The following is a 9,870-nucleotide window of genomic DNA, read 5'->3' as shown; positions in this document are numbered from 1 at the left end:
TTGCAACAGAGCAATCTGTTCTACGAGAGAGGCAGAACTCATCACCTACAAAAATTCACCGAAAAGTTCCAGAAACGACTGCTCAACCAACATTTTAAGTATTTTCTTCTTTTATTCATATGACTGCTCAGCAGGAGGGTCGGGGTCTTTTAAAACTCATAATATCATCTCTGACAAATGAGCGCTGTGGTACTTAAGACGGACGGGGCTGTGGGTGAAAGAGGAGAAGCCTGGCCATCGGAGGAGAGAGGCTGCGGCACTCAGAGGTGCTGAAGCAGCCAGTCCAGTACGGGCAACCGCACCAAGTTGCCCAAGGCCTCCCCCAGCTGTCGTTCCTTCTCGTACTTCAACACGGCTTGCATGACTTCCCCGACACTGTAGCCCCTTTCCACCGCCAAGGAGGAGAGTTGCTGAAGCTGTTACAAAAGGAAAGAGAAAGCCAGGAGGATTGTAATTTTTTTCCCAGGGAAAGCGACTGGCATGGCAGAGCCATTCGTTGTCTCCTACCGAGCCTCTCCCATTCTCAGCCTCACATGCGCCTAGCTCTAGAATCACTAGGGCTCAGTATCTTAACCAGGGTTGCCAACTCTGGCTTGGGACATTCCTGGAGATTTTGGTGGTGGAGGCTGGGGACCTCCATCGGGTGTAATGCTATAGAGTCCACCCTCCAAAAGATCCATTTTCTCCAGGGGAACTAATCTCTGTAACCTGGAGATCAGTTGTCATTCTGGGAGATCTCCAGCCACCACCTGGAGACTGGCAACCCTATTAAGAGCTGGAACAAAAAAAGGGGAAGGTCACACATCTCTTTTGTACCACAAAATGCAAATTGCTTTCCACACAAAGCCTCACATTTGGGGGGAATACCCATGAAGTAAGCAAAATAAAGATAGGGTTGCCAGGTCCCTACCGCTTGTCCAGTGGGGGCGAGAAGCTCCTCACCTGGGAGTTTCGCGTGCATGCTGCAATGACATCACCCGGAAGTGATGTCATCATGCTAGGCACGTCGCTGGGGGACGTGCTAGCATTCGGCCTGAAAACTCTATGATACCAGAGTTTTCAGGCTGAATGCTAGTACTTCCCCCGGTGACGTGTCTGGCACAATGACATCACCTCTGGGTTACATCATCACGCCGGGCATGTCGGCCCAATCCAGGTACTTTGGGGGTGGGGCTGCCCCACCAGCCGGATCTGGGCCAGCGGGTTGGGGGGGCCTAAAGTGAGCAAACCCCTGCCCCCTCAGGGAATCTGGCAGCCTTAAGAACATTCTAAGTGTTGGAGGCCCTCTGTAAAACACTTCCCCACTAGGTATGCCTCCCCCTTCCTCTCCCCACCACCTCACCAGTTTGGTGTTGATGCCACTGGTTGCCACTCCCTATGGCTGCTGGTGCCTGGCCAACTACTCCCTAAGCAAGCAGTGGTCCCAGCAAGGAGTTGGGGCCTAGGCAGAAAACCAGGAAGCATGAGGAGGCAGCTGGCATTGTTGCTTCTGGCAATTACAGTTGCCTGCTCAGTCAGGCAAACCAACAGGTGGGCAAGTGGTGGCAAAAGGCAGCTGACGTGCACCCAAGAAGAGGAGACACAGTTCTGGGGATAATCAAGTGGGTGACCAGCAGCTTCAAGCAGCAGCAACACACACATCTCCTCTCTCCCTGGGGAGAAGCAAGATGATGTCATTGAGAGACCGAGGCTTGGAGGGCCCAATGTTTGCCACTGCCCAATGGGAGAGGTGTGGGCATTGGCAGCTATTCTAGACATCAAGCTATGATATGGGCAGTTTGTTGGGGGCTGGCAGTAGTTCCCCTCCTGGAGTAATGGTCTCTTGCAGCTTCCAGAGGATATCACCTCGACACTGGCCCTATCTTCTCTCCCTCCCCAAATCCACTACCCTTTTAATGAAAGGGTTATCTTTTAACATATTTATTTATTTATTTATTATTTTGATTTATATCCGACCCGTCCCACAAGCGGGCTCAGGGCAGGTCACAACAATAAAGTCCAGTTACAGTCTAAAATGATTGCATATATAAATATCAAATATTAAATTAATACAATAAAACCCCATTAAATAAAAACAGTTAAGGTCAGCTTTTAGCCTGTTAACTGTTTTTACGAAGACTTCTTTTAAGCTACTCAGTGTTTTGTACTGTTTTATCCTCTGGATGGGTTTTTAATTGTTAACTATTTTTAAATTTTATTATGGTTATTATGTAAGCTGCCTTCAGTGGATTCTCTGAAGAGACAACACAGAAATTTTCTAAGTAAATGAAATAAATACCTGAAAAAGTTGATAAAACCATTACCTCATCTGTTATATCACAGAAAAACAAAAGGCCAGAATTGGAATGTTTATTGAAGGGGGTCTTGAAATTCTGAGAAGGAGTGGTGAATGCCACCCTAAAACGGATGCCTCAGGAGGCAGGTTCAAATGGAATACAGTCTCCCTCCTCATAGCTCCTGGGAAGAAGGAAAGCCCGCAGGGGGAACGGAACCACACGCTGACTAAGGAAAGCCATTCATTTGAATGAGGGCAGCCAATAACAAACCCTGCCTTACAATGGCCCCACCTAATTTCTGAAAAGCTCAGTGGGCACCTTGTTGGGGAACCCTGCTTACTGAAATTCTGCTACCTTCCCCCAACCAGTTTTTCATAGTTTACCTTATTCAGCGTTTCTTCATCGTCATCCATGAAGTACAACACAGGCACATTTAACTGTGAGGCCGCCACCCACTGAAGGATGGCTTGGAGCTGTTTGTGGTGCTTGTTCTCTGGAGCATTCTGGTTGGTCACAACCACTTTGCGTCCAGATGCAGTGTCTTCGCCCGACCCGACCCGGCTTTCCCCAGCATCGGAGTCCTTGAAATACATCACCCCACCAGCATCTTCTCCATCTCCTTCATCTTCAAGACCTGTCTCAGGATTGCTGTATTTGGCTATCATGAGACACAGTTTTGTTACCGTATCCACCAGGTGGTCGATGAAGGGGCCGCTGCCTCCTTCCTTCCTGTCAACATCAAACTGTTCCAGAATCATTTTGGTCAGTCCAGAGATGGCGTCTTCATAGGAATGGTCTGTTTCTGAGAGGCCGGATGGCCCTGGTCCCTCAAAGTATTTGCAGGCATTCCGGCTTGCTTCTTCTGCCATCCCACTCCCCACGCCTCCTCCTAATTTGTTGACCGTCTCATTGATAAGCTTCTGGATGAGCATCACCACCACACTGGACATGTCATTTTCGGGATTTGCCTCTGACTGTTCATCATCACTTTGCTTGGTTGGGTCATACAGTCTTGCTGAATGTGGGGGGGAGCCACCACTGCCTTTATTGTGGGACAGAAAGCCAAATGTCCCAGCTGCCTGGCTGGACCTGCCACCGTCTCCTTCCTTCGTGGCATTCTCCTGCTGTACTAGATGGTATTGTATCAGGAGCAACGCTGTCACAATCAGGTCTCTCGCCCAGGAATCTGTGGCGAGGTCTTGGTTGTCCAGATTCCAGGGGGCACCACCCGTGGCCTTGGATGACTGGGGATTGGCACCTCCGGGGTCGGCCTTTTTCTGCCACTTGGTGAGGCCCTCCTTCAGGATGTGGTTTCCAACTGTTTCCGCGCAAGTCATTTCTTTCTCTTTATGTGATTCTGATTTCGCAGCGGAAAACCTCATGTTCTGAGTCTTCCCGTCAGCTCCTCCCCCTGTCTTGACACTGGTAAAAGCCATGCTTTGGGACCGGGCCTTGTCACCCGCCTGCTTTTGCACAATCAAAGCATAATGCAAGCGATTCAGCATGGCTTGTACAATCTCAGACGCCTTTTGACTTCCTTGGGTGAAGAGGCTCCGCTTCACTGCTGAAACAAAGTCGGAGTCAGTCATTAGGGTCCCCGTGACGTCGTGCAAGTTTTTCATGCAGGAGTCTATCAGGTCAGAGACCACCTCCTTGGAATGCTTCAGCAGGACCTTCTTTAAGACTGCGCAAGCTATATTGGAATCGTTCACTTTAACTTTCATCGTCTTCATGACGGAGACCATCATATCTGAAACAACATTGTTGGCATAAACCAATAAACCTTTGCTCAGGGAGCTGGTATACTCATCGGTGCCAAAACGTTTCCGATGGTTGCAACCTTTGGTCCTGTCCCTGCATGGTTCGCTTCTATTCGGCATTTCCGTATTCTCTTCTTTGTAATACATGGTCTTCTGCTTCATCGGGGGGCTCCCTTCAAATTTGCATTCACCCATCTTGGATGGTTTGTGCTTCTCCTCTGCGCCCGCCCCAACAGACCTGTGGCCATGGTCCCCAGCAGCCGTAAACCCGGTCTTGTGGACATGTGTTTTGCCATCTGCATTCTCGTTCATTTCCTTGCGCGCCATCGCTATGGCAAGGTTGGAAAGCCTATTGCAATAATAAGAGACTTCATCGGGGTCAGGATTCATGTTTGGCGAAGCAGAACTGTCACTTTCCTCATCCTTCGCCTCCTTTTGACAAGCAGCCTTCATTGCCAAGTGGAAGTTGGGGGAGCCCCGGTTGGAGTTGACGTTCATGCTGAACTCCTCATCGCACACGCTGTAGCCACCGGGGGAATGCACATTGCGCTGCGGCATGGCTTGCCTCGCACTTGCAGTCGAGTCTTTTGTACTGGGGGCACCTGCGTTATTACTGGCATTCAGCACATTCTGGATCCCTACGGCACACTTTTCCAGATCTTTTCGGAGCCAGCTCAAGACTTTGAGTGGATCGGAGGCAGTTTGTTGGAAAAGTTTGGCCGAGTCAGTCTAAAGATGGGAAGAAAACACCACTTTTCAATGGTTCAGTGCTCACAACGATGGGGTTCAGTTAGTACAAAAAACCCCATCACTACCCCAACAAAACAAAACCTGCCCTCCTCCAAAGCTGGGGAAAACATTCAGAGATGAGTCTAGATGCCATTCTAATGACTGTTGCCTGCTCTAGGGAAACTTGCCATTGTTATAAGCGGCAGGCCTGAACATACTTAGAAGAATGATGTGATGCAGTACTTTCTGGATTGTACCATTTCAGATTGTAGGCTAGGGGTCATGGCTTGGACCCAGCAATGTGTAACCAGCAAGGGGATGCTGCAAGGGAGGAAGAAGAGAAAGAGTTGGATTTATACCCCGCCCTTCCCTCAGTCTCAGAGCGGCTTACAATCTTCTTCCCTTCCTGTCCCCATGACAGACACCCTGTGAGGTAAGTGGGGCTGAGAGAGCTCTTCAAGAACTGCTCATGAGAGAACAACTCTGAGAGAACTTGTGACTGACACACGGTCACACAAGCATGTGGAGGAGTGGGGAATCAAACCCTGTTCTCCCAGATTAGAGTCCACACCAATGTTCCCTCTAAGCTGTGGAGTCTTGTGAGCAAAAATTCTACTTTGTGAGCTACTGGCATTAAAGTTGTGAGTGAGTGATTTGGCTACTGCATAAATTAGTTTGCTCTGGAGCCCTCCGTCCTGAGCTAAGGAAAAAATGTGTGGAGGTTAAAAAACTGAGCTAACTCACACTAACTCAGCTTAGAGGGAACACTGGTCCACACTCCTAACCTCTACACCAAACTGGCTCTGGAGAAGGAACTTCCAGTTTCCCTTCCACTTCACTTTTGCCAATCCATCTAAGGGCATGTGGAACCACAGAAAATGGGTGGAAATCCCCCCCCCCTTCTGCTGGTGAAAGCAAGGTGGGAGGGAAACCAGAAGCTCCCCCACCCCTTGCAGCACTGAACGAACAAGCACTTTTAAAGGTGAGTTCCTCTGCTGTACATCAGACTGTGGGTTCACTCATGAACCCACAACCCTGTACTTGCCCAGTGCATCATGTAGTTTGGCTCCAACTCTTGTCTAATCCTGCCAGTGGGGGCTCCTTACAACTGTCAGGTGGGAGTTTCTTCTTTCCTTTTCTTTTTTTCCCTGCCATCCAGTCACATCTGACTTACGGTGACCCTTCGTGGGGTTTTCAAAGCAAGGGATGTTCAGAGATGGTTTGCCATTGCCTGCCTCTGCAGTATGGCCCTGGTATTCCTTGGAGGTCTCCCATCCAAATGCTAGCCAGAGCCAACTGTGTTTGGCTTCTGAGATCTGATTAGACAGGGCTAGTCTGGGCCATCCAGGTTGGGACAGTCTCTTCTAGCCCTGCTGAGATTCTTGTAGCTGGAGCCTGAACCTCAGCCCTTCTGTATATTGAGCTGTGGGCCTCCCCTGCCTCATGTGAAGCATGTGAGTCGTGGGATCTGCTCACTTCCTGTGTATGCAGTGCATGATTAGGATCAGGACAGGGGTGTGTGTGGAGAAAGGGCTTCAACCTTTGTCCTGCTGTGCTGTTTCCCCAGCTTTAAAGATTCCTTAGCTGTTGTAGATTTTCCGGGCTGTGTGGCCGTGGTCTTGGCATTGTAGGACCTGACGTTTCGCCAGTAGCTGTGACTGGCATCCTCAGAAGTATAACACAGAAAGATGGAGTACTCTCTGTGTCAAGGTGAGAAGAAAAATGGTAGGCAGGTAATTTATATCTACTCAGGAAGGTGGGGGTAGGGCTGAGTCATTATCTTGTAGGAGTTCCCCAGGCTGTGAACATGCTAATGGAGGAGCTTTCCTGAGGAGGTTCTTTTATATATGGATTGTTTCCTGAGGAGGTTCTTTTGCATGTGGATTCTAATCTTATCTGTAGTGCTATTGTCAGATGTAGAGCCTCAGGGCTACTGCTTTTCCTGTTTTGGTGGATACATTTCAGTTTGCGTAACAACCTGAGGAGCTGGACAAAATTCTTAGGGATGCAATGCTAACAGCAAGCTTGCATGAGCCTATGTGGACAGTTCAGGGCTTTTTAAAAATGTTCTTTAAATAAGCTTCCTTCCTTTATTTATATATTTAAATCATTTATGCACCACCTTTCCTCGTAGTTCAATGCAGCTTACAATAATACTTTAAAAAATCCAGTTAAAACTAGAATAAAACAGCAAACCTTCTGATGAAATGGAGCATGCTAGGATCATGTTCTTACCGTCCAGGTCTGCTCCTCCTCGTCACTGGGGGTATAGCGATCGACTTTGCACAGTCCAATTGGGCTCTGTAACCAGTCAATGCTATCCGTCGTCTGGAATGGGAAGAAGTGATAACCAGAGTGAAACTCTCAGACAGCAATCTTTACCTTCATCCTGTTGTTCTGTACAGTCTCCTTTTCCACAACAGAAGTGATGAAACTTTGCAAGCTTTGCCAAGTACCGGTATGACCACAAGCACAGCTGTGTGCCCACTGCAATTGTGCAGTAGCACAAAAGTGTCACTGGACACAGAACCTAAGCTTTTGTGTGTGTGTTTTTAACCATGCAAGTTTCTAGTCCTTATGGGTGCAGTGATATGGTTGAAAGTCTTTGTGCAAAGCCGGCTGAGATCTGATGGTCTGGATAGAGCGAGGAGGGTCCTGAACAAGGCTACAGGGTTTCAGAGCCCTGCCCACTCCTTGCAACAAGCAAAACTAGAAGAACTGTGAAATCCTAAGAACATTTTCTGGGGGTAAGTGCCATTGAATGAGCCAGAGTAGGGTTCTGAGTAGGTCTGCTAAGCAGGGCTTTCTCCCCCCTGGGGGAACACACTGGAACGGAGTTCCAGAACCTCTTTGACAAAATTATTTTTAAAATGTTTAAAGTTCATGAGTTTTTAGTATACAGATTGAAAACTTTATTTCCGTCTTGAGGGTTCCGGCACCTCTTTTTCCAAAAAAAAAAAAAAAAAGGAAAAGGAAAAAAGGTCTGCTGCTAAGGAAGACACAGTACACTAGGCAAAGCTCACCACCTAGTGGTGCCAAAAAGAACTACAGCTTCAGGCAGCCAATCAGTTCTTTGGGATCTTCTGGCTATTCCATACACACTGTCAGCCATACTATAATTTATTTTAATTTCTGCCATCCCAAGAAGGAAGAAATCCCCGACTGTCAAGGGTTCCTTGGTAGTTTCTTGCTAAAAGGACAAAGTCACCCCACTGATGTGAATTCCATTTTGGTGACTTTCAATGTTTCTCTCAAGCTGCTAACCATCCCTGCTCTCCCCCCACCCTGATAAATGGCAGACAATTGTAAAAAATTGTTAAGGAAAAACTCCTTCCTTCTGGCAAGAAGCAAGTCTTCTGGGTTTGACACACTGGTGTTCCCTCCTGAGGGCTGCTTGTGTAACAACAATAAAATACAAGAGTGATACAATAAAATCATAAAAATAACAGCCCCCTCCCCCAAATTATCAGTGCTAAAACAACCCATAAAAACAGCATAAAACAACATTCAACAGCCCACAAAGTTCTAAAAGTGACCTCAGGCTAGAAGGAGAAAATCAAAACAATGAGAAAAGATGGAACACCTCAGTTAAAAGCCTCAGTAAAAAGACATGCTTTCTTTGGTGCCTGAAAGACAGTAGGGTAGACACCAGACAAGCCACTAAGGGGAGGGAGGGCATTCCAAAGGCAAGGTGCCACCACTGAAAAATCCCTGTATCTGGATCCAAGTGCCTCACTTCTGCAGGTGAGGGCACAAAGAATATGGCTTGGAAAAGAGGGCAAACTTGTTTTTTAGAAAGCCTCAAGGCTTTTCTACCTATAAAGATGACTTGTAGAAGGAAGTCATATCATAGGGGTTGCAGCCCCATCTCTTTAAACACAGGTCTAACTGCCTTGTCGTGGTGAGGAGGCTTGTGTGGTTCGATGAGGCTGTGGGCTATGCCATGGAGGGCCACCCAAGATGGTCCACAGGCCACAGCAGAGAACTCAGACTAAGTGTGATCCCATGGAGAAGGAAATGGCAACCCACTCCAGTATTTTTGCCGAGAAAACCCCATGGACAGTATCAAAAGGCTAAAATATATGACGCCGGAAGATGAGCCCCTCAGGTCGGAAGGTGTCCAATATGCTACTGGGGAAGAGCAGAGGGCAAGTACAAGTAACCCCAGAAAGACTGAAGCGGCTGGACCAAAGCCGAAAGGACACTCAGTTTTGGATGTGTCTGATGGTGAAAGGAAAGTCCGATGCTGCAAAGAACAATACTGCATAGGAACCTGGAGTGTAAGATCTATCAAGGTAAGCTTGACGTGGTCAAAAATGAGATGGCAAGACTGAACATCAATATCATAGGAATCAGTGAACTAAAGTGGACAGGAATGGGCGAATTTAACTCAGAAGACCATTATATCTACTACTGTGGCCAGGAATCCTGTAGAAAAAATGGTGTGGCCTTTATAGTCAACAAGAGAGTGCAAAAGTCAGTACTGGGATACAGTCTCAAAAATGACAGAATGATTTCAGTCCAATTCCATGGTAAACCATTCAACATCACAGTAATCCAAGTCTATGCCCTAACCACTGATGCAGAAGAGGCTGAAGTGGACCGGTTCTATGAAGACCTACAACACCTCATAGAACTAACACACAAAAAAATGATGTCCTCATCATCATAGGGGACTGGAATGCTAAAGTAGGGAGTCAAAAGGTAACCGGAATAACAGACAAGTTTGGCCTTGGAAAACAAAATGAAGCAGGGCAAAGGTTAACAGAGTTTTGTCAAGAGAACACACTGGTCATAGCGAACACCCTTTTCCAACAACCTAAGAGGCAACTCTACACATGGACATCACCAGATGGGCAACACCGAAATCAGATTGACTATATAATTTGCAGTCAAAGATGGAGAAGCTCTATCCAGTCAGTAAAAGACCTGGAGCTGAATGTGGCTCAGATCATGAGCTACTCATTGCAAAATTCAGACTTAAACTGAAGAAAACTGGGAAAACCACGAGGCCATTCAGGTTTGACCTAGATCGCATCCCTGATGAATATACAGTAGAGGTGAATAATAGATTCAAGGGTCTAGATTTGATAGAGTGCCTGAAG

General features: G+C 47.4%; 1 protein-coding gene across 1 annotated transcript in view; it reads right to left on the bottom strand.

Moving 5' to 3' along the window:
- Positions 1-260: 260 nt before the first annotated feature.
- Positions 261-9,870, bottom strand: part of AKAP3 (A-kinase anchoring protein 3) — a 44,958-nt gene continuing 35,348 nt past the window's right edge. The window contains exons 2-4 of the mRNA XM_015411178.1: positions 7,001-7,093; positions 2,660-4,765; positions 261-416 (exon numbers count right to left, since the gene is read on the bottom strand). Of these exons, the coding sequence (XP_015266664.1) occupies positions 261-416; positions 2,660-4,765; positions 7,001-7,093 (2,355 nt within the window). The remainder of the gene's footprint in view (positions 417-2,659; positions 4,766-7,000; positions 7,094-9,870) is intronic.

Source organism: Gekko japonicus, unplaced genomic scaffold (assembly GCF_001447785.1).
Source record: "Gekko japonicus isolate JY-2015 unplaced genomic scaffold, Gekko_japonicus_V1.1 scaffold944, whole genome shotgun sequence".
NCBI classification, from domain to species: domain Eukaryota; kingdom Metazoa; phylum Chordata; class Lepidosauria; order Squamata; family Gekkonidae; genus Gekko; species Gekko japonicus.
Note: the sequence above shows the minus strand (reverse complement) of the source record. Positions and strands in the feature narration are given on the sequence as shown.